The sequence below is a fragment of the Xyrauchen texanus genome, chromosome 35, assembly GCF_025860055.1.
Source record: "Xyrauchen texanus isolate HMW12.3.18 chromosome 35, RBS_HiC_50CHRs, whole genome shotgun sequence".
NCBI lineage: Eukaryota > Metazoa > Chordata > Actinopteri > Cypriniformes > Catostomidae > Xyrauchen > Xyrauchen texanus.
Window position 1 is genome coordinate 7330479 of NC_068310.1, and position 26162 is coordinate 7356640.

The 26162-nt window shown below is 37.3% G+C and overlaps 1 protein-coding gene across 3 annotated transcripts in view; it reads right to left on the reverse strand.

The window, feature by feature from the left end:
- LOC127628940 (ankyrin repeat and SAM domain-containing protein 1A-like) overlaps positions 1 to 26162 on the reverse strand; it is a 161595-nt gene that overhangs the window by 49244 nt on the left and 86189 nt on the right. For 2 of the 3 annotated variants that reach the window (XM_052105924.1, XM_052105925.1), the window contains 8 exons: positions 24487 to 24588; positions 24267 to 24353; positions 23687 to 23859; positions 23086 to 23148; positions 17923 to 18043; positions 17442 to 17485; positions 17096 to 17195; positions 9264 to 9757 (listed from right to left, as the gene is read on the reverse strand). In XM_052105924.1, coding sequence (XP_051961884.1) covers positions 9264 to 9757; positions 17096 to 17195; positions 17442 to 17485; positions 17923 to 18043; positions 23086 to 23148; positions 23687 to 23859; positions 24267 to 24353; positions 24487 to 24588 — 1184 coding nt within the window. The remainder of the gene's footprint in view (positions 1 to 9263; positions 9758 to 17095; positions 17196 to 17441; positions 17486 to 17922; positions 18044 to 23085; positions 23149 to 23686; positions 23860 to 24266; positions 24354 to 24486; positions 24589 to 26162) is intronic. The other variant, XM_052105926.1, reaches the window with a different exon arrangement.

Genomic DNA, 26162 nt, shown 5'->3' on the forward strand with positions numbered 1-26162 from the left:
ACACAACAGTTCCAGACCTGTGGACAAGGTGCCACACACACACAAACACACACAACCTTGAGCTGCAGGCCATTCTCATTCAACATGACAATTGTATTGGAAACACAATTCAGATTCTCATCAGCAGGACAGCAGGCAGCATTAATGCACCTCAGTGGATGAGATAAATTCAAACCTGAGAGTGCAGCCTGTGATCCCTGCAAATATAAAACACACACACACACACACACACACAAAATAAAACAACATTATTGATTCTCAGGGCCCGTAGTCAGTTAGATAAGTCAAAGAGAGTAAGAAAGAATCTACTGGTAACCAAATCAAATCATTGAATAAAATACCTTTTTAAATTAACTGAAATCATATCAAACACTAGTTATATATATATATATATATATATATATATATATATATATATATATATATATATATATATATATATATATATATATATATATATATAATTATAATACTAGTAATAATAATAATGGCTTAAAAAATTGTTTTTAAAAGTACAAATATATTTACAAAATTAATATTCCTAAATACAATTACAAAAATTCTATTGATGTTCATTTTCAAAACATGTGATATTAGTCTTTTTGTTTACTGAATTTTGTATGCTAATCGTTTATACATTCAATACTGGTCTTGTTGATTTTCAAAAGTGACCAAAAAAAAAGGGTTCTGGAACAACTAACCAAAAAGTGTTCTGGCAGAACAAATGGAAAATATAATAGTCAAATCATAAAATCCATCCTAAAATGTCCCAAAGCCGTATCAAGCCTGGAGTAAACCCTGGAGTAAACCCCACAGACACAAAACACACACACACACACACTCAATACAAAACAACGATATTGATTCTGAGGGCCTGTAGTTAGTTTCTTGAGATAATACAGAAAGAGAGAGTGAGTGAGAAAGAGTGATTGTGATGGGTCATGAGGGCCTCAGCATGGTAAACAGCTCAAACAATAGCAGAGTCAAGGGCACTGCAACGCGTCACAGGTCGACAGCTGAAGTATAGATGAGACACAGGGTGTGTAGAGGGAGGATTGTGTGTGTTTGTAGTATGGCACAGAAGCAATCTATTCTGAAGTGGGCCACAAAGACCCTAGGCAGCTGGCAAGGGCAAACAAGAGAGCAAAAAGACCAAGACCGTGTGGCAAGAACTACTCACAAAAGAGCCAGGCTGGCACAAATTTGACCAGCCCAGACTCAGACCCACTCCTGCCCAGAGTTGCCAAGAGACCCTGAGCGAGCAGAGCGATGCACAAGCGCAGATCAGACTAGAAAAGCCTCTGTATGACAACAAATGTTAAATCAAAATCATCAGCAAATCAATCAGCAACCTCTGGAAGCGTTTTGGCATAACATTTATAAAAGTCTATTTGCTAATGTTAGTGGACAAATCATGCCGTATCAGTTTCATAGTTTTGAAAATGTTTAAGGAAATACATTACAATTGTAGCCAAAACTGTTCTGACACAATAACGGAAAGTCTTAAAAAGTCAACTTTTAAGCAAACACTGGCAAAACAGTGTCGTGACAGGATATCTTATTCTTGAAAGTCTCTTGTATATGCTAACAATCAAAGAATGCGACATTGGAATTACAACTTTTAAAATGTTTAGGGAAATTAATGAGAATCAAAGCAAAAACTGGGGGGAAAATTACTCTGAATATCTTCTTTACCAAAGTCCATTTCATATATGCTAAATTGCTAACTGCAACATTGTTCTCATCGTTTTGAATATTTTAGGGAAATAAAATTGTACCAAACAGTGGCAAAAAGTATTTAGGCATTCCAAACCAAAATTTTATATTTGCTTGAATCCATTTTGTATGTTAACTCTTAAAACATGCCATATTGTTCTTATACTGTAGTTTTGAAATTGTTCAGGAAAAAACAAATCTTAGCAAACACTGGCAAGAGAGTGTTACGCAGTTACAAACAGGAAATCTTATGCAAGTATTGTTAATAATAATTGTCAAATTATGGATATCAGTCTTTAGTTTTTTAAATATTAAGGGAAATAAATAAAAATCAATGCAAACTCTTTGGAAAAAGTATTTAGAAAATCATATTCAGGAAAGTCTATTTCACATGCTAATCATTAAAACATGCAGCATTGGTATTATAGTTTTTAAAAGTTTAGGAAAGTTAAGGGAAATAATTCAACAGTAAATATTGACAAAAAGTGTTCTGGCACAAACAATGGAAAAACGAAACATAGTCCAAGTCTATTTTGTTTGCACATCATGAAAACACGCAATAATTATTTTACAGCTTAATTTGCATACATTTTAGGGGAATAAACCAAAATTGTAGCAAAAAGTAGCAAAAAAGTGTTCTGGGATTACAGATGGAAAAACATGTACAAAAACAACTAATCGTCAAAGAACTATGATTAGGAAAATAAATAAAAATCGTGGCAAACTCTGGGGAAAAAAAAGGATTCTGGCACAAGAAGTAAAATATCTTAATTAAAAAAGTTTATTTCATATGCTAATTATTGTGAAACAGTGTTAAGTGGTCTTGCAGATCTGCCCAAAAGTGTTTTTGTCCAAAAACAATTACTAAAATAAATAAATCTTTGCAAAACACTGCTGTATTTTCTTAAAATAAGCAACACTGGCTTTTAGTTTTTCAAAACAAAATAAAATCATTTCTAAAGTTTAATAATAGTTTTTAAAAACAGTAAACAAACTAGCCAACTGAAATAAACATAATAGTAATTTTAAAGCTCTACAAAGAGCCCCAAATACTGATCAACTACTTATAAAAATACAAAAACAAAATTAAATAAGGTGACTTTACCCCATACCTACAACTTCAACAAAAGTAATAGTGTGTACAGACAAATCCAGATTACACAGACATACTGTTAAATTGGTCATTTCAATGTGATCCTGTCCCCTCTGCTGTGACATCCAGAGAGATAAGGGTTAAAAAAGTCTTCAAAGTCTATTTGGGACTTTACAATGCTCTCTCTCCATCTCCTTGCAGTCTTAAACTTTTATCTGAGATTAATGACAATACGCCACTTTTAAATTCATTGAACATGGCAACAGCTTTAAAAACCAAAGTCATCAAGTGAGCAGAGCGGCTGACAGGAAATAATGACACCCATGAACACTGGTCTGGTGGCAGCCATCGGGCCCGAATGAAACACTGTACGGATGAATGCATAGATGGATATGAGTGGAGGAGACGTCTCTGGTTCTCTCATTCTGTTCAGAATCAGACCTCCCCTTTCTAAATGTGCTGCTCGGAACAGAGCACTTCCAACGTTGTCACATTCAGTCTAATCCTGACACGGGCCTCGTATTAGCATGAGCTGCCTTTATTTCCCAGCCCCCTGCCATACACATACACACACACACACACACACACACACACACACACACACACACACACACACACACACACACACACACACACACACACACAGCGAGAGAGACCCTCATGCAAGTCAAATCCTCCTTTGTATGAAAACTTCGTAAGAGAACGGGAAGACACACACACAGGGTGAAAGTGATGGGTGTTGTGTGTTCTGTGCACCCACATGCTGCCAATCAGAGCAGCGAAGTGTCCCGGACCAGCCAGCCGAGACCACTGGGGGAGGACTGAGAGAGAGAGACATAGAGAGAGCGACAGAGAGAGAGAGACTCACAGAAAACAGACAACAGTAGATGATGGTAGACTGGTATTTGGATGTTAGGGACTTCAGAACAGACTGTCCACAAAAAAGGACAACAAATGAAAACTAGATTTACACCTTTTTTAAGAAAATGTGAGTGGTGTTTGTGGTAGCATGCAAAAGTTACCACCATAATGTTGGAGTTGGCCTGACATCTTTAGTAGTGCCTGCTAAGCCACTGCCACTTTGTACGGAGTGGTCTGTACAACACCGCTAGTGTGTTATGGGTTGTTAGGGAGTTGCTGACTATTTATTTATAAAAAAAGTAAAATATTATGTTTAAAACGTTTTATTTATCATGTATACTGTATCCTACCCCCGTGACCTCACTACTAACACGTCAGTGCAAAGATCCCCACAACTGTTTAAAACAAAGTGATGCCGGTGATTAGGGGTTTGGTCAAATCCCAAACCCAAACTATGGGCAATAGTAGTATTGATGCTTAATGATGCAGATACCACTAATGAATCAATTGAATTGCTAGTCAGGTGAATTAAATGCACTAAAGGCTGATACACACTTCTGCATCAAACCTAGGCATAGGCGACGTATTATGACCTCAACAGCTGTGACTGGTCCATTTTGTCAAAAATAAAATAAATATCTGAGGTAGTGTCACGTTTTCTCCAAAGTTATTTGAAGACCTATGCATAATATCACAGTGTATCTGATTTTATATAAAGTTCCCAACGTTAACTTCTGCTGTTGTAGCCCATCATGGTTCGACATGTTGTGCATTCTGAGATGCTATTCTGATCACTACAATTGTACAGAGTGGTTATCCGAGTTACCGTAGCCTTTCTGTCAGCTCGAACCAGTCTGGCCATTCTCCGTTGACCTCTCTCATCAACAACGCATTTCCATCTGCAAAACTGCCGCTCAGTGAATGTTTTTGTTTTTGGCACCATTCTGAGTAGATTCTACAGACCATTGTGAGTGAAAATCCCTGGAGATCAGCAGTTACAGAAATACTCAAACCAGTCTGTCTGACACAAACAATCATGCCACACTCCAAATCACTGAGATCACATTTTTCCCAATTCTAATGGTTGATGTGAACTTGACCCATATCTGCATGATTTTATGCATTGCACTGCTGCACAATTAGCTGATTAAATACTTACATGAATAAGTTGGTATTGATGTGTTCCTAATAAAGTATTCGTTAAGTTTAGATTTACATATATAACTTAATACCCACGAATTACATAATTTTTGATTATTTTTGAAATATACAACTATTTCAGAAATGAAGGCATTTTTCCTCAATACACTAGCACTTTGGCTGTGTACTCTACGAATGACACAGGCACAAAACAACTGCAAAACACCTGTTTCTTTATAATATGCTGAAATAGTACATAAAACAAGTACTTTAATTGGCTAAAGACAGCAATACACAGAGTGACAAATAAAGTTAATTATAGAGTTAAAAGTTTTTTTAGAAGACAACATACTATGGTATAGACAATTATAATCTATAAAGTAAACATAAGAATCAATCAATAGTCCAATCAATTGAGAGAGAATAAACTGCAGATGCTGGCTATGTTAGCGAGTATGGCTAATAAATCCACCGCTTTAACTTCTTTATCTGAAGCGAATGCTGTTAAAGCACATTTAATGCTAATTAAATAAAAGGAAACAATCAACTTTATATACCTGAGATCCACCTGCATGCCTGTGCTCAGCCATGATCCGTGTCTCAAGCTAATGACGTAACTTCCAGGGAGCCATCACTGAGCCCGTTGTACACGCCCCAATCCCCTGACTCCACCCCCACGTCAAAACAGTGCCATAAAGTGAAACGCAGAGAAAAGTGAAGCGCAAAGGCAAAACGGTATCACGAGCTCACACGTGATGGAAATGCAGATTAAAAGGAGCATTGCAAAATAATTAGTAGGCATTGCAAAGAAAAAGATGTGTGGCAAAATCATTGCTCCCTAAAAATCTGTTGCAGAGATAAAAAAGGATAAAAGATCTTTAGATTATTTTACAACAGTCATTGATTTTTGCAATTAATTATATCTTGGTTTTTGCTATATTTTATTTATATTTTGAAATTCTTTATTTTTGTTTGCAAAACTTTCTTTTTTCTCTCGATACTTTATTTTACGTTTGTGATACTTAATTTTTGTTTAAAAATTTTTGTTTTTGTTTGCTCAATACTTTTTTCTTTTGCAAAACTTTATATTTTTGCAAATATATGTGGCATGGAATTGATTCCATACAAATAGGCAGAAAGATTTAACAATTTACAATTTAACCAAGCAGTATAATCTAAACCCAAAGGATAAATTGACAACCAAATAAAGATATATATCTAAGTAAGCAGTTGCATTATATTCAATATGTAATACAGTTCAGCAGTATCACTAAAAACACAAACATAATAGAATCTAGATCATTAGTGACGATTAGAAAGTTGTTTAAGCCTTGCCAGCAGAGGGCAGTAGAGAGTAAAATAAGCGTATGAAAGTATTGAGTAGAGAGTGTGCTTTACACTGACATTTCACACTGCCATATAAATCTTAAATGTTCAAATAATCAGAGAGAGAGAGAGAGAGAGAGAGAGAGATATTGTTAGTCACTTTCTGACCTCCCATCATTTCACTTGAAAATCTGCACACAAGATGAATGAATGCCACAGGAGTTGCTACAACAGAAGCGCACAAACCATTTCCAGACTAAACTGTTATTGTTACAGAGAACAACATGTCTAAAAACCCCACTGAGAAAGGTTATGGCTGTGGTGAAAAGGTTGAGGTATACCTACCAGAAAAGACATGGAAAACTAGAAAAACCTGGAGAGAGAGATGACCTTTAGAAAACCCTGAGCTCTGGCACATGTCAAGACAGTTATAATGAATAATGAAACTCTTGTCTAGCTTTGGCTAATGCACTAAAATAAAAACGAGGCACTCAAGTGCTCACCAGCACATTCACCTACTGTTTACTTCAGTAATAGTAAGTCTTGTACAAATGTAAGGCTGAAAATATAATGAAGCAATGCAAAATAGTTTCAGACAGTTGTATTCATCTGCTCACTAGAGAGAAACATTTGCACAATGAGCAACAGCCTTCTGTTACCTGTGACTGTCTCGCCTGTAAGAGTGTAAGATCAGGCGTGATGGAAACAGTGCGAGAATCCTGTACACTTGTATCCGATTTCTAGTTTTAAAGATTGAACCTCTGATTGGATTAGAGAACTTTGGCAAGATTGTTTTTTTTTACACATCTTTCACCTAGGCTACAGTCAGTCATCAGCAGAATATGTTTCTGAATGATAAATACAGTCATGTTCACGCATACTTCAGTTGTGAAAGAGCACCAAATACATAATATAAACAAAGTGACTATGTTGATGTTTCAGAAGTTCCAACCAAATTTTTGGCATTATTTAAGTTGATGTGTGTTGTACTAACAGAAATGCAGTTAACAGCTAGTTAGTCCATCATATCACTGCACAGATGAAATGTGAAGAACCGTCAGTCTTCATAGAATTACACCTTTATTATTCAAACTATAAAATACATCAACAAATTGGGGGAACTGTGAGGTCAGAGCGAAAACTGATTTTTACAGATCTGAGAGGATGAAAGCCTTAATACCAACAAAAATTTTCTCAATGTGTTGAGCCATTCACCTTTAGAACCCTTTGGACTAAAGGCATAATTTGGCATCTTCTGAAAGAGACACTTAGGGCATTATTTTCCCAAAAGTAATGCAAGTAAAAAGTATAAAAGTTAGAAACTCCAAAGTATATTGGAAATTAAGCGTTTAGCCCTGAACCTCTTTTTTTGATTATTCTTATACATGGAATACACACACACACCGATCAGCCACAACATTAAAATCACCTGCCTAATATTGTGTAGGTCCCCCTCGTGCTGACAAAACAGCGCCAACCCGGATCTCAAAATAGCATTTTCAAAAGATGATTTTCTTCTCACTACAATTGTACAGAGCAGTTATCTGAGTTACTGTAGACTTTGTCAGTTCGAACCAGTCTCAGTATATACAGTAACTCAGATAACTGCTCTATACAATTGTGGTGAGAAGAATAGCATCTCAGAATGCTATTCTGAAGTCAAGTAATTTGTATTTGTATAGCGCCTTTCACAACACAGTTTCAAAGCAGCTTTACGGAAAATCATGCATTAAAAGAAAATGAAACTGTAATATCTATAAAGTCTTAAAGAGTCATCATTGTGTAGTTTGATAAAATACGACTGTGCATGGTATTTAAAAACAATTAAATAATAATTGTATTAATAACCCCAGTGAGCAAGCCGAAGGCGACTGTGGCAAGGAACACAAAACTCCATAAGATGTAGATTAATGGAGAAAAATAACCTTGGGAGAAACCAGAATCACTGCAGGGGCCAGTTCCCCTCTGGCTAACATCATGAATATAATGCCAATATTACTTAATTGTGCATCATGCAAGTCGTGGTTTAAAATTATTAAACTAAGTAAATGTTAACTAAGATTAATGATTAATGACTATGTCTTTGAAATTCATCCTGGATTAACTGCAGCAGTTCACATAGATGCAATTGTCCTTGTTAGTTGGCTGATGAAGAGTTTTGTTGGCAGTTCATTGATAGTCTATGTTTTCAATTATAAGAGTGTAGGCCATCATTAGACCGAGGTGATGCAGGCAGAGATCAGTGAGGTGCATTTTGGCGCTGTTTATTCTGAGATGCGGGTTGGTGCTCTTTTGGAGATACAAGGGAGACCTTAACAATATTAGGCAAGTGATTTAAATGTTATGGCTGATCGGTATATATGGACTCACAGCCACAAGTCTTAAGTTATGTTTCAAATTATATTATTTGAAGGCAGGCTAATTTTCTTCATAATAGAATAATCTGAATAAATCAGAATTGCTGCTTGGGGTGAGTTACGTGGTGGTGAATGTTTATGCACAATTACTCTCTCAGAAGAATTCTGATGTAAACAATGGACATTCGTGACATATTGAATTAATCTGTTGCTCAATATTTCATAATGTAGGTGTGAATTCCAGTATTGCTTTTAAATGTTGTAATTTTTGCACCTGTTATAAATTATAATGGTGCTGAAACATTCCAACAGTAAAACAGTGATCAAATCTCAAAGCTGATATACAGTTTGACAAGATTAATATAATTTTTGGATGGCACAGTATACGGTAAATGTAAATATCCTGTGGGCGGAACATTGCGACTTTAACAGGTTTTAAAAACACAATATCTTATGTACTTACATTAACTATTACCGCTGTGAAAATCATCATAGTTTTAGTACTGAATTGCTAAACAATTATAAGATGTTAAGTGTTTGACTTAAGTCACTGTGTAATGAGCAATGGGACAAGGAATGACAGATTGAAAAGATCACCATTTATCATATATTATAAACAATGTTCTCAACACACTATACTATGAACAATTATGTGAGTTGTTACTAACAGCTTCTGTTTAGATCACTTGCAATTGAAATTAATATGTACTTATTGTTGTGTCATCATGTAAGAAGGATAGTACATCCAGGCCACAAGGGGGAGCTCTTACCTCGTCCCATTCTGACGTGAACGAAGGTGATTTTTCTAGACTCCTCTTGGCGGTGCAACAGTTGGACACAGACTCACTTCGTCCACCCAACCCAGTCTCTTCCTCGCCGGGCGGGGACACGAGAAGGTCCGAGTCAGATTTCGAAAGACTCCGAGCTAGCTTGAGATCACCTGGTGGAGGCATCCTCCTCGGCGACGCTGAATTGCAAGCTGGCGAGCTGTGTTTAGTCGAGTCCCGCGGCTCTTTGTGAACCGTGGCGTAGATAGCATTGGGGTCGTTGCGCTGAAGAACGGCTTCCATGATGGAGTTTGGATGGGGAAGGGGGGCGGAGCTTTTGGATGTCGAAGTGTTGGCACCCTCGGTGGACTTCACTCCAGAAGACGGCAGTCTGAATGCTTCCTCCCGACAGTCGACCACCGGTGATGAACCGTGAAGAAGACCAGTGAACTGCTCAGGAACGTTGCCGCTTATATCCTGACTGTGCGAAGAGCTCTCTGAGAGAACAGAGGAAAGAGTGAGGGAGATTTACAGACAGACTGGGCAGGGATATCTAGTCCGGCTAACATGAAACCGCCCACACTACTGACTGTCCAGTGTCTCTGAAACAGATCTGTTTTTATTTTCAAACTGGAGAAAGAGAAGGGTGGAGAAGTGAGAAAGACATACAGGGCAAAGGCAACAAGAAAGAAAATAAATTATCAATGGAGGGACAAGCTCACTGATTCACAGAAGTTCCCGAGTTAGAAAATTCCAAGCCCAGCCTATGAGCAGTTGACATTTCTCCACAGAGATTTGCTTGTGACTAGCTTGTTTTATTCTCTCTCTCTCTCTCTCTCTCTCTCTCTCTCTCCATGTCTTTCTCTCACTCACATTGCTAACAAGCAGACAGCTTTATAAGGCTTGCTTCCAGAGAAGTAATGCCTCTAAGGATTCTCTTCAATATGAGTGACAAGCTTGAAACAGGATACCACAGAGATTACTGGCCAAGAAAACCCACCTCACGTTTGGTCCTTGCTTTGCGATTATGAAAAATCCTTTTCCTAGGCACCACAGATATGATTGCAATTTCTAGGAAACATGATCTTCGCAAGTACGTTGAATGCAAACACTTCTTGTTTCTCAAGCATTTTTTACAACAACATTGTGTTTCGGAAAGTGCTCTCAAGTAAGTGTGTCCGTAAAGCTGGGGTTGTGCTGACTGCCCCATGCTGACTACTACTCGTAAAAACATTGAGGTGGCACTTGAATTGTTCCAATGGTAGGAACATTTCTTATTAGGGTATTTATGCATGGTGAAAAGGCCAATTCACACAAATGCCAACAAACACCAACAACTAATACTTGTTGGGTTTTGTCGGATCAATGCGATCACCCTTTTGGCATTTGTTGGCGTTTGTTTCACCGATTCAACATGTTTAATCAGCATTTGTTGGGTCTTGGAATGTTTGAGTAGTGTGGTATGATTTTCCAACAAACTCTGACGTAATCTGACTTCATCACGAACCATTGCAGTGACAATGAGGTAAGCGTCCCAGTCAATTCACAGAAAATTAATGCGAGTGACTGCACCTGCACTGACAGAGCAGGAGAAACAGCCAATCACAAATAATCAAATTTTTGTTGCAAACCCTAAATAAAACACAATTTTATGTAAGTGTTGGGTTCTGCAGTTTGTTTGGATGACATGCATGAGGGAATATGTACAATTAGGCAAGATAATGACGGAGTTAATTTCTGCAGAAATTCATTACTATTAACTTAATATAAAATATAAACTTTCTCTACATTTTGTGGACAAACCTTTTTTCTTGTTTTTTTTTTTTTCGGGTGTATGATTGCCCAATGAATAAGTTCCCAGAAAACACAAAACATTTTTAAAATGTATTTGTGTTTAATATACTATAGCCTAGTGTCTCTACATGTTGAACATATTTAAATCAATTGTACATAAAATGTATATACCAAATCGTGCATGTTTGGCTTAATTCGCAACCTCTTCCTGGTCAGTCATTTTCAAAGGTGAACAACTACAAGCAAAGACTCAAGTTTGTTGCTGTATGTTGGATCAGTGGGAGCACGACAGTTTTGTTTCTCAACATTCTAAATACAACAGCCAACTTTAGAATGTTGGAAGTGTTAGTGTCTGTTGGCGTTTGTTGGGGTAGGGTGAACTGGCCTAAAAGGGTATGATTAATTGCTTATTATAAAAAAACAAAAAAAACAAATCACTCTAAATCAAAGGTGCAGTATGTAAGATTCAGAAAACCTTGTTATTAATGACACCTGTGGCCGTTAAGTGAACTGCAGCCAGCTACCTGTTGCTCATGCTCGCGCTCGTGCAAACACTCAACAGGGACGCGAGCATCGGCCAAAACAATGACGTAATGTACAAAGAGACAACGTGATTCACCGGCATTATTCTGACAGATGAGGTAGCATAAATAAAATTACACAGTTATGATTGTTTTACTACAAACTTTGAGACTGCATATTATATTTGACTATAAAACAAAGTGTGGATATAGGTCTGGCTATGCAAGACTGTAGTTTGAAGTAATCACTTTTCTTTGCATGATACATAGGTCATCTAATAAATGCAGTCAATGACGGCATAAGCTAGCTAGCCAGCTTTATCAATAGCTGAATAGATACATTTGGTGCATGAATATAAAATAGACTGTACATTATAAATATTTTGACACAATCCAGTATTGATGTGGTTCCAACAGTTATTCTGATATATCGATTTTATAATAATAGAATGTATATATTTTCTGTATAACAAAGTTATGTTACAATAATGAATGGGTCTTTTTGCATTATCTTGAACATTGTTTAGCATTCATTTCATGTGTTATTGTAGTTTACCTTACTGCAATCCTTATGGCACAATATTTCACTTGCTTTGCAGTTATGTAAGCTTACCTGTCCAGCAAGAAGAACGGCAATTTAGGGTCAGTTTTGATCCCCAAAACCGAACGAAGGTCCCTCCAGGAATCAAATGCCCTGCCGATGTTCACTCTAGTTTTCGCTTAACCACGATCACGTTCCCGCTTGGCCAGACAGGATTCAGTAGATAATAAAAAAATTTTTTGGCTCACTCTGAGTTAGGAGTCGGTGTTGTGATTGGAGCCGGACGTTTGATGGATTCCATAACTAAGATAACATTACCTAGTGTTGCAGTTTGTTGTCGCTGTTGAATAGCGGAAGAGACGCAAGGCTCTCGGGAGCACACATAAATGTCACATCCTTTGGATTTTCCCAGCAAAAGCAACACGATCCCCTCGCATGAAAATGAGTCTACAGGATTTAATAGGCAACCTAGGAAGTCCGGAAAGTGTTCATATTTAAGTTACGTTACAAGAAAAAGGCAAATATTACATGAAAATTGTTACATATTGCACCTTTAACAGATTAAATGAGTAACAATAGTTGACAGCTGTGTTATGAAATATGTCAGAACACAATTCATAACGTAAAACTAAGAATGTAGTTTTAAGTAACACTAAGTCGCATTCTCAACATTGCCACAAAAAGCGCCATAATGGTCATTCCTGTAAATCATCAGCTTCTACTGTCAGTTTCCTCAGTCAACTACTGCCATGGTGGAGCAACGGTTTGAAGAGAATCTTGCTGAGCAAATAAAGGTCAGCTAAACTAGATATGTTTAATGACAAAAAGTTTTGAAATTGACACGATCGCCTCCTTGTGTACTGATGTTTGTTTCCGGCACATTATTGCAAGAACGGAAGCTATACAAGGGGACAGCATGCTTACTGGCCGAAGAACAACCTTGAACTGAACAAAAAGAACAAACACACTATATTCCCAAGTGCAAGAAGAATGTGGAAATACTTGTCTTGATCATTACTGTTGTATACAGTGCTTGAATCTGACCCACAAGTCCCAGATAGAACCCTGGCGACTGGACAAACAGCCCGTACTCTGATATATCCTGCTGTTGCAATGAGAGGCTTGTGGTGTTTGGTGACAAAGAGACCAAATCAATTATGTCAGACACTATCAGTGATTCTGCACACCTGGCTTTTATTCATCCTTCACGAACTGATGCTTGCCGTTTCAAACTTGCTGGTGTGCACAGTAAAATTTTAAGAAACCCTTAGGCCAGAAACATATTCCAAAATCAACAGCTGTACTATGGACATGTCAAAAGATTGACTAACTTTACATTGCTCAGCAAGATTAACTTCAGATTGTTGGTCGTACTTGACCTGATAGAGAAAACTGACGGAAGAACAGGTTTTCACTCATTTTGAAATCGATCTTGCACAGCTAAAAGACTATAAGTTCAAATACTTCCATAGCTCCGATGTTTAGTTCATGACAAACTACAATTTAGCAACAGTAAGCACAGAGATTTTGAGTTTTGCTCTTGTGAGAGTTCTAAATATCTCTGTTAGGCATGGCAACGGAATTAACCATTCCTTGTAAGACTGTATGCATGTTAAAAGGGTTTGTTTGTAGTTACATACAGACATTCAAGGCTACAACTGCAGTTCCAATCCTTTTCAAGTAAGTGGAACACCCAACATGCGCGCGCACACACACACACACACACACACACACACACAGCTTAAGCCTTCAATCTGTGTTTGCATTAGTAACTATGTGCCGAAGCCCAACCTGTGATGTAATTTTAATTCCACAAGACCCTCTGGAGAAAATGAAGTCAGCGCTGTTCTTCATCCAAACCCAAGGCCTTAGAGTTAACAGAATACACAGCAAGCATTTCTCAGAGTAATAGTCAGATGTTTACTGAAACAACATGTCCATTTCCAGTAACAAGCATGTTTAAATTAGCCAGTGCAATAACAAGTGTGTGCATGTATGTTGAATACCAACTTTGTTTCATGACGTTCTGTGACATTAACTTCGCCACTAACTGTAATAAGAATGGTGATCAAGACACTGTAATATAAATTAAAGCTTGTGTCTTAGAAGTATAAATAGTATATAGTTTGTCTAAAGGTATATAGCTTTTTCAAGTGGTCAAGTAGTTGTAAAATGTTATATCGCTGAGGCCGATATAAAGACCAATATTTGGTATTTTTGAAATTATTAAGCATCTCATTTAAACAACTAAGCTGAAGCGTGTTTCGGTGCCACTAGCTCTACTGAATGGAATGTCAAAAATAAACATTGTTTTCAAACAGTTTTCCAAATACTTACATGGTATGAAAAAAAAAAAAACATCAACCAATGAATTAGAGGTCGACCGATAGTGCTGATACAATAACTAAGGTGGTGGAAAAGGCTATAACGATTAATTGGCCGATAATATTTTAAAATGTATTAATAGAATGTAAAAAAATTAAAATGTCCTACTATGATGGGCACAGACTGTCAAAAGTCAATAAAATCCCAGATGTAGTATTGTGCAACCAAAATCCCAATAATAACCAGGAAAACGAAGATTTGGTGCATAATGCTGGACTTTTAAGTAAGACATGCCAGAAACAAACCAGGGCCTCTTATTTTGAAATGATGAAACAACTATTGGCATAGATGTTTCCGATAAAAGTTCCAAAATATCTATAAAACCAATATATCGGTCTACCTCTACTATGAATGGCTAATTTATAGTTGACTCGCATATCAAGATGAGATTTTACAAAGTATTTCAACACTGAAAAAGTTACACAGTTCATCTTTAAATGTGCACTCAGTAACTTTTTGCTCGTGTCATCGTGGACTTTAGTGACACCTAGCGTCATTCAAAATCAATCGTTTTCAGTTACAGTAGCCATTGTAGAAATTCACTATTCACAATCAGACATGATTCCTTTAATCCAAGAGTGAAAGTGTCCAATAACAAAATGGTTACTGAGATTAAGCGAGTAGTATTTAGCTGGTCATGTTGTTGTAAAATGGCAGCCACCAAGAGGGCGCCCCTGCCCCATGTTGAATAAAACAGCTTTTATAAGGTTACTGTGAGTGGTCGTGATTTTATACACATGTTTAAATATTACAATTAATTTATTTTGGAGTGAATCTATTTTAATGGGGAACAAATTACTGAATGCACTTTTAAATATCTTTCAAAGATTGCAATTCACAAACCTCACAAAATCATCTCAAATCCTTCATCTATAAAGCACCAAGGTAAGACCCTCCCTAAAATTGACAATACAGGATTGCAACGTTCCCAATATGAGCCCCAGACATGAGAAAAATGCAGGGCTCAAGCCATTTATATGTGTTGGTGTGTGTCGACAGGCTGGTTTCCTGCGGCGTAATTGGCAGGTGCTGCACGTGGTACGGTTGTTGAGGTGACAGCTGAAGTCTGTGAAGCTTCACAAAAAAAAAAGCACAAAAAAACAACTGCATTGGAGTTGGGAATTTCTAATGTGCTACAATCTGAAGGCTTTATATCTGTTCTTGCCATTTATTTACTCACAGTCAGACGATTCTAGCCAGTATTTAGGGACTTTCATCTCAGACCCCCATAAAATCTGTCATTAACTCAGCACCCTTAAAACATTTTGAGCTCTGTAGTGTGCAATACAAGTTAAAAACTAAATAACAAGTGAATTATTTTGAGAGGTAATTGGACATTGCAACTTTTTGTAATCTTGCACATTATACTATACTAACTTGCACAATAAGAACCTGTATATTATTTGTACTTTTTTATATTGTACATTTTGTATATTGTGCATATAGTTCAATCTTGACATCAGTGTGTGGACCATGCACCCAGGTTTTCCACTCATATTTACACTTGTGTACAGGACGAAATAAAAATAAAGTGATTTGATTTATAGTAATTTACACTGTTAAATGTCAATAGGTCAAAGAAAATGTAATTCCTCATGTCATCACCACTATGATCATATTTAATTGTATCCCTCCCTTTATTTAGTGGCAGGGTATGACACAGTTGCGTTGTGATATTCTCTAGCATGTAAGGAGATCAGCACCAGACACACACTACTCTTCTCATGTCATATTTAAACAAGGAGTCGAGAGACCCCATAAGGCTGAAATAGAATCACCCCTGCTCAAAATTCCCTTTATACTAGTATGTCCTTAAAAGTATTTCTTTTTGAGTAAACATGGTTTTAAATTAGGCAAGTATTTCTTAAGGATGACTTTGGGAGATCAGAGGGGGTTACAGGGATAGATGCTCAGGGACAAATAAATGTGTCTACTTTTGCATTGTATCAACTTTCTGTAAGAACAAGCCATGTGTATAATTATAGGGTGTCTTAACTTAGCACAAAGAAAAGAATTAGAAGGCAAGTATTTACAGAGAGAGAGAGAGACAGAGAGAGAGAGAGAGAGAAAAGAGAATGACATGTGGCCTAGTTTTGTATGTTGAACTGTATCTATTGCACAGTTACATCACATGTGTCCCTTAACTGGAATGTGTGTTGATTTTCTTGATTTTTACTATGTGATTCATAAAGTGAGCTCCTTAAGCATTCACAAACACATATTTGCTTAGCTATCTAAATAAAGACATACCGTAGACTCAATTGTTATATAAAGCTAATTAGAATTACTATAGAATAACTAATCCACATCCGAACCCTAAAAGAAAAACTTTTGCAAATTTTACTAAACAAAAACAAAAAGCAAAACACAAAACAAAACTAAACAAAAAGACAAAACAAACAATACTAAATAAAAAACAGAACAAAACACAAAACAAAAAACAAAAACAGCATTTGCTTTATTAATCAATGATCTAAAAGAGGACTACCTCAAAATGTGCCCAAAGGCAGGTCTTGTCAGATTTAGCACACTTCAGGATATTTTATGTTATCATCAAACCATAGCCAATCATGCACATAAACACTCACACTTACCTCCAGATGTCTGGCCTGTGCTAAACATAGGTGCAGGTGGCTGCAGGGTGTTTGTGTTAGATGATGGAGGTCGTAGGTCAATGTGTGCGGTGGTCTTCCGCTGTAACAATAACACCAAAAATATTCACACTTTCAGGGATGTCTACAGCTTTTCCTTCAACACCCCTCAAACCCAAAAACACACAGTATAACATCTAAATCACACGCACGCGCACACACACACACACACACACACACACACCGATCATTAACTTTGTACTGCACACAAGACTGTGTTCAGACACTTTGACAGATGTGAGGTTGCAAAAACGTTAAGTAATGACAAAAAACTTTGTGAAGAACTCACCTGAGGTAGAATGCTGTTGGAAGACTTGGCAGAGGCTTCCTCATCTAGAGACAGAGATATTCAATTATAATAAAAGATACAATTCCAGAAAATAATAGGCAGTTAAAACTGAGTTTAACACTCAGAGCTTTCTATTGGAAGTCACCACAAATAACACCCATCCTCATAAATTTGGGACAAATTACTTTTCAAGCTTTGCCTCACATTTTATATTAAATGAATTACTTTTCCAAAAATGACATGTACTTGTCTATTCTAACACAACAGAATGCTTTTGGTTGTTATTTGCATAGAAGTCACTGCCATTACTATTTGGAAAGGATCCTATGCAAATTATCCCATGTATTATATATGCAGGGGAGGGGCTAAGCAGCCACAACCTCTCAGCTCTGTCTGTAATGGTTGTTTTAAGTATCCAAACAATAAAAACACCTACATCATCCTGCCATAGTGCTGTTTGAATGTGTAAGAGTGTATGTACCTGTTTTGTTGTGTGTGGTGTTGGGAATCTTGGTCTGTGCGGTAAGCAACAGTTCATAAGTGTGTTCCTCCTCCTCCAGCAGCTCAACACGTTCATCCACACTGCTGTTGGTGTAAACCGCCTGCAGAGAGAGAGAGAGAGAGAGAGAGAGACTCAGTTCATGCTGAAAGTTCTGATGGTAAAAGCAATTAACAGCTTCACAGTCTAAAGCGCCATGAAAACAAATCACGGATAACCATTCTATAAACAGCAGATTTTAAAAGAGCAAAGTTTAATTGGCTGAAGCTAAATTACTTTGTGATTATTTTGCTAAAACTGCATGAACATTTTTCTTTTTTTTTTTTTTTTTAAATACAGTGGGGTTCAAAAGACTTAATCTACATTTAAAATCTGAAATACAGTTTTAACATTTGGGCATTTTGTAAAAAAAAAAAAAAAAAAAAACGTAATGATCTGACACGAATAAGAAATTCTTCTGATTCTGGACTATTTCTTTTTCTAATTTAAGTCACTAATCAAAGCCTGCAGAGAAAGAATTCTTAAAACAGGGTTTGCTGGTCTTAATTGATCTCTCATCCTGGTCTGGCTGGTCTAGATAGCCTGTTTAACAAGGAACATTTTAAACCAGCTAAGACTAGCTTAAACTGGTTTAAGAAATATAAGCTTGGCTATGTCATTTCTATTTAGGAATAAATCTCTGTTTAAAGTATATGTAGCCTATTTTAGTACCGTTCCAATTTTGCTTGGTGTATTTGTGACACACTGGCAGCCAAAAGTTTGGAATAATGAACAGATTTAGCTGATACAGTAGGAAATTGGTACTTTAATTCACTAAAGTGGCATTCAACTGATCACAAAATATAGTCAGGACACTACTGATGTAAAAAAACAGCACCATCGCCATTTGCAAAAAGTCATTTTTGATCAAATCTAGACAGGTCCCATTTCCAGCAGCCATCACTCCAACAACTTATCCTTGAGTAATAACGCTAAATTACTAATTTGGTACTAGAAAATCACTTGCCATTATATCAAAAACTGCTGAAAGTTATTTGGGTCATTAAATGAAGCTTAACATTTTCTGTGTTTGTTTTTGAGTTGCCACAGTATGCAATAGACTTAGGTCACAAATGGCAAAAAGAAAACGCTTTCTCTAGAAACTCATCAGTCAATCATTGTTTTGAGGAATGAAGGCTATACAATGCTTGAAATTGCCAAAATGCCAAAACAAAGGTGTACACTACAGTATTCAGAGACAAAGGACAACTGGCTCTGACAAGGACAGAAAGAAATGTGGAAGGCCAGATGTATTGTTGTCAAAAATACCGGTACCCTGGTACCAAGTCGGTACTCAAACAAAAAATTATTTACAATACCAGAATTTCTCGGGAACTTTCGAATGCTCACAACAAGCAAAAGATTGCGGCAAGCAAAGCTGCTGTGGAGTCTCAACTGAATCATGTCGAAAAGAAATGTGGAAAAAGCCAGGTTTGGAAATTCTTTGTATTTGAGGCTGATGAAAAGGGAAACATCATAGATCAGCACAAACCTATTTGTAAACGCTGCTTTCACAATTTTCTGACTAGAGGAGGAAACGCATCAAACTTAATAAAGCACATGAAAGACAAGACACCTGGATTAATTCAAGCAACTGAAGCAGGTGAGTTGAAAAGCATATTATCATTTGCATTAGGGCTGAAACGTTTAGTCAACATTATCGACATTGTCGAAAATACAAAATTGATGAGAAAAATTTTTGTTGTCGAATAGCCGTTTGATCTCATTTAACGTAACATGAAATCACATTAAACTGTAACGATATCACGTGAGAGCAGCAGTTCACGCCTGATGGAGGAAGAATTACACAGATCATTCCAGATGCACACGAAACTTTCACAGTTTATTTTATGTATATCCCAAAATATTAGTGAATGATTAAAAAAAGTACATTCAAAAGCATGTACCGTTGTGGAATAAGCGGCGGTGGAGCTCTTTAAAGGAAACATCCCGGCGTAACATCTTAAATGCAGTAAAATTGCTTTATTAAAGTTCAAATAATACAGAAGCAGGACATGTTAATAACTATAAACTCAGAAACTGGCATTTCTCTGTGTGGTCGGTGCCTCTTCTATGAGTTGCGCGAATGTCCCGATCTAAGGGGGACAGATTGAAACTGCACCCGGCTGAGAGAGACTCTGCCTCGGTCGCTCCTCCCTCGAGCACGGACGCTTAATGCAGCTAAATTAGAACGAGATTACTCGCAACTTATTTAATCATAATCTCTCTCTCTCTCTCTCTCTCTCTCTCTCTCTCTCTCTCTCATTCTTGTGATATATAGTCACTGTGCATTCTTATCATGAAGAAAATTGGCAATATGCAGCTTTATTAATACGAGAGCACTTTGCACATTAGTTTGGAAATTGTTTTTTATTAATTCTATTGTATGCTTGTTTATTTAGGCTTTTTTTTAGTACTTGGTAAAAACTTAAATTAAAAGTTGCAAAAGTTGAAGCAAATCTTATATAAGTGTTCAAAAATACTTTAAGCATACATTGTTCAGTTTTGTTATAATTAAAAAATAATATATTTAAATTAAAGTGTTGCTCAATGGCATATTTCTGTTCTTAGTTCTGCTGCTAATGTTTTGTAGACTTTGTTAATAAAAGAGTATTGTTTAATAACCTGTTTTTGTTTGGTACCGAAAATAGTATCGAGTACCGTGAAATTTCACTGGTATTGGTACCGACTACTGAAATGTTGGTACCGTGACAACACTAGCCAGATGTACAATTAAACAAGAGGATAAGTACATCAGAGTCTCTAGTTTGAGAAATAGATGCCTCACATGTCCTCAGCTGACAGCTTCATTGAATTCTACCTGCTCAACACCAGTTTCATGAACAACAGTAAAGAGAAGACTCAGGGGTGCAGGCCTTATGGGAAGAATTGTGAAGAAAAAGCCAATTTTGAAACAGAAAAACTAAAGGAAAAGGTTAAGAGTGGGCAAAGAAACACAGACATTGAACAACATATAAATAGAAAAGCGTGTTATGGATCTTAACCCCATTGAGCTTTTATGGAATCATCTTATGGAGTTTTGTGTTCCTTGCCACAGTCGCCTTCGGCTTGCTCATTGGGGTCATTAATACAATTAGTATTTAATTTCATATATATAAACACGATTAACAATAATATTTTATCCAATTACACAATGATGATTCATCGTCATTATAGATATTACAGTTTTATCGTCTGTTAATGCTGATCTTCTGTAAAGCTGCTTTGAAACGATGTGTGTTGTGAAAGGCGCTATACAAATAAAAATTTACTTGACAAGATCAGCTAGACTGTAATGTGTGTGAGAAGTGCCCGACAAGACAGCCACATCTATGTCAAGTGCTACAGGAAGTGTGGGGTGAAATGTCACCTGAGTACCTGGACAAACTGACAGCTAGAATGCCAAGAATCTGCAAAGCTGTCATTGCTGCACATGGAGGATTTGGAGGATGGAGGAAGTAGTTTAAGAAGTTCTGAATATGTTTTTCAAATTGTAATAGTAATTTTTTACGTTATTAATGTCCTGACTATACATTGGAATCAGTTGAATGCCATTTTGGTGAATAAAAGCACCCATTTCTTTCCATAAGAGCAAAATCTGTACATTATTCCAAAAGTTTGGACACCAGTGTATGTTTTTTTATGAAAATTAACCAGAAAATGCTTCTCATTAGAAATACTGTTATACAGAACACAATAATTCTGTCTGGACACAATTTCGTTATTAAAATCAGCTTAAAACAAAACCAAAAAATAAACAAAAAACCTTAAAAACTTCCTCCAATTACTGCAGTATATTTGCGAGCTGCAGACACAGAGAGAGAGTTTTAATTGACATGATCACATGTTCATGTGAGCTCTGGTACCCTACGATCAGCCACATTATGCTGACTTAATGACAAGCACCATCTCCTATTAGACATTTTTGCATCGGCTCAAGGATGTTTACCTTCCCTTGTGACAAACAGGAAGCATGCTGCATCAGCAGTGTGGGAGACACAGGTTCAGATCCTGCATTGAAACCAGGAAGTAATCGTATTCACGTAATCAGTAACGAGAGCGATTCCGAGGTAGCATTTTCCCCCGTAACATTATATTTTTACTCCACTGATGGTTAGGCTTATGTTTGGGGGGGTCCAGTTTATAAAACATGCATTGCTTCCTCTTCAATGTTAACAGCCTGTACAGTTGAAAATAACTCTTCACAGCTCACTTTTGGTGCCCCTCTGTGGACATTACACCCAGAAAACGGAGCTCACGGGTGGTCATTCGCACAACAACAGTTACTGCTTTCTGTTTTCAGAAAACAGACAGTTTTCTACTGTTTCCGAGTTCACTGTGAGATCCTTTGTTTTAATGGTGGTCATGGGCAGAGGAGTCTTTCACACTGAAATGTTGTTGTGTATTCCAGAGATGCCCTCGTCTGATTCACAGCATCAATATTCATGAGGACGCTGTTTTATTTGGGTAGATGTGCGGAAAAAGCAGTCAGCAAGCAGGAGAGGCAGATTTAACAGCCCCTATGCCACAGACCACAAGATTTATCAGCCCAAACACTGCATATGACTATTCATTAAATACTCACAAAAATACATTGTGCTTCATCCAGAAACGTGGTAGTTAATAGGGAGCACTGACAAAAAAAATCATTATAATATGCTATTTTGTATGTATTTATTCTTTGGCAGTATAATATAGAATATGGCAGTATCATGTAAATACCATGGTTCTAATTCAGTATTATCATCTGACACGATCATTGTACCATGGTACTGCCGTAGTATTTTTTTACAAACAAACAAATAAGAGCTACTTCCAAATAACTGTTCACATCTAAACAAATCTGGTGATGATTGGACACAATTTGTAGTTGTAAAAAATAAATAAATTGCCTTTTTTGTCAAATTTGGCCGATAAGGGCAATAGAAATTGAAAACACCAGGTTCAATCCATCTGACCCAGTAAAACACTGAACCGTTCTTCCAAAGGCATGTTTTCATCCTGACTTAATGGCTTAATATGATCGTGGTAAAATGAAATCCAAACAATGCATCCCTGAACACTCCAGTCGGTAAAAAACGTTTAAAATTTTGCAAGAGATTTTACCGCAGTGCTGAGATCCTCTTCCTGCGCATGAGCAGACTGACTCTTTGGAGGATGCTGCTCTTTCTGAAGAGACCAGAAACAAGTTTATAAAGAGTTTGATCATTTACTTAAGAAACTTATAGAAAAACAGTATATGAGATTTAAGTACAAAGCAAATGCCAGGATAAACCTTTGAGATATTGATTCAAAGTCTCCATCTAGTGGAGGAAGCGGGACTATGCCAAATATTATGATTGCACACAATATTAAAATAGTTGAAATTCCATCTCCATGTATGTTCTTGGACAAATATCTACATACGCGTTTGAAAAAGACATTAATATTTCCTAGTGACAAAAAAAGAAAAGGCTGGTTTGCAAGTCTTAGTTGGTCTCCCGAACTGGTCATCATGGCCGGGTCCAAGGAGGGGGTGGCGGGGAGCATTTCCCTCTAGGTTTTCCCTAGTGCCCCCTCCAAAGTTCGCTGCTGGTCACGCTGGTCTGTTTGCTGATTGTAAAGGGGTTTTAGGCACTTGTCAGCTTGTCCAGTCTGGGAAAACAGCTAAGACCAACAAACCAGCTTAGGCTGTGTTAAACACGACACTTCAGTTGTACACACTCACCTTCCCAGCTTCGCTGTCCGGTCGTCCGGAGTCTCTGTCCGATGATTTTCCGCTAGCTAGACTGTCGAGCGAGTGACACGATGAAGCTTCAAACAGAGCTTCATATGGACTCTCTTCAACAGGGGCTGGAGCCAAACCAGAAATCAACTCACTCACCTGCTGCTCCATTTCTCCTGTGACCACAAAAGCAAAAATGTCAACATTTGCAAAACATCTGTCCCGAGACTACCAAGAGCACTGACACAATCTAAAAGCTTCTTAAACCATTATTTTATGAAGCTTTTATGATTTTACAGAGAGAAACAGTAGAGGTTGACCAGAGAACAGAATTGGGATCCGTCGCTGACAGGAATCAAACCTACAACACCTGCGCAAGAGTGAGCACCATGGCACGAAGGTGTGTAGAGCATGTATGGTAACTGCTGCGAAATGCTTCCAACACATTTTCATTTGTAAGTAATCCTTAAATATATTAATCTTCACAACCCAAATACAGAAATGGCCAAATATGACAACAGAAAAAGTATTACGTGCATATATACTAAAAGAAGTCTCGATTTCCTGCAGGTTGTCATCTCACCTTTTCTCTTGGGGCTCAGGTTGTCTTGAGGTGGAGGCACTGGTGGAGGGGGGAGGCTCATGTCTGATTGATGGCCACTCATATGAGCTACAAACAGAAGGAAAATAAGTGTGAATGTGTTGACCTGAAGAGAAAAAGTATCTCAAAGATACTCAAATTCAGTAATATTAGATATCTGCTGCAATCATCATGGAAGGCTGAAGACTCTCTCGTCACTGACCTTGTATGAGCGCGGCAATCTGTCGGCTCTTTTGAGAGGGCATATCTCTAACAGTGTCCAGCGCTGTTAGATTCTTACTGTCCACGATATTCACATCAATTCCTGAGGAACATTTGCACACATCAACATGATTATAATACAGGCGGTCCAAGGGCATGAATTTTAGACCAATATCAGCCAACTGAAATATTAGGCTATACAGAGATTATAAAATGATAACCATGGTTCATTAGCAGCACTGCACTCCCATTTTGTCATTACCAAAATGTACCAATAGCTCAATCCAGTGGTTCTCAATTGGTTTTGCTTATTACCCAGGACCCATTTATTCATGGTTTTCAAGTATAAGGGCATGTATCAAGTGACATTATATTTGTTACGGTTGACAACAAAAGATACAGGACATCTTCTCTTACCTTCTGTTGAAAGTTGATGAGCTTATTTATTTATACAAGCATATTATACTTATTATCTAGTTTATTTCCTAATATAAAAATAATAATATTCTAACAGAACAATGTATAATACACAGGAGGAAAACTTTGTCCGTAAATTGTCCATAATTCTTGGAGGTCCAGACTTTAAAGCCCTTTATGAACATTTATTTACAGTTGAAGTCAGAAGTTTGCATATAGCCTTAGCCAAATACATTTAAACTCAGTTTTTCACAATTCCTGACATTTAATCGTAGAAAGCATTCCCTGTCTTAGGATCACTATTTTAAGAACGTGAAATGTCAGAATAATAGTAGAGAGAATTATTTATTTCAGCTTATATTTCTTTCATCACATTCCCAGTGGGTCAGAAGTTTACATATAGCACAATTTGGTAGCATTGCCTTTAAATAGTTTGTACTTGGGTCAAAAAGTTTTGGGCATCCTTCCACAAGCTTCTCACAATAAGTTGCTGGAACATTCCTCCAGACAGAACTGGTGTAACTGTGTCAGGTTTGTAGGCCTCCTTGCTCACACATGCTTTTTCAGTTCTGCCCACAAATTTTCTATCGGATTGAGGTCAGGGCTTTGTGATAGCCACTCCAGTACATTGACTTTGTTGTCCGTAAACCATTTTCCAAAACTTTGGAGGTATGCTTGGGGTCATTGTCCATTTGGAAGACCCATTTGCAACTGAGCTTTAACTTCCTGGCTGATGTCTTGAGATGTTGCTTCAATTTATCCACATAATTTTCCTTCCTCATGATGCCAACTATTTTGTGAAGTGTACCAGTCCCTCCTACAGCAAAGCACCCCCACAACATGATAGCATCCCCATGCTTCATGGTTGGGATGGTGTTCTTCAGATTGCAAGCCTCACCCTTTTTCCTCCGAACATAACGATGGTCATTATGGCCAAAAAGTTCCAATTTTGTTTCATCAGACCAGAAGAAATTTCTCAAAGTAGTAAGATCTTAGTCCCATGTGCACTTGCAAACTGTAGTCTGGCTTTTTTATGGTGGTTTTAGAGCAGTGGATTCTTTCATGCTGAAAAGCCTTTCAGGTTATGTCGATATAGGACTCGTTTTACTGTGGATATAGATACTTGTCTACCTGTTTCCTCCAGCATCTTCCCACGGTCCTTTACTGTTGTTCTGGGATTAATTTGCACTTTTCGCATCAAACTAGGTTCATCTCCGGGAGACAAAATGCGTCTCCTTCCTGAGCGGTATGATGGCTGCG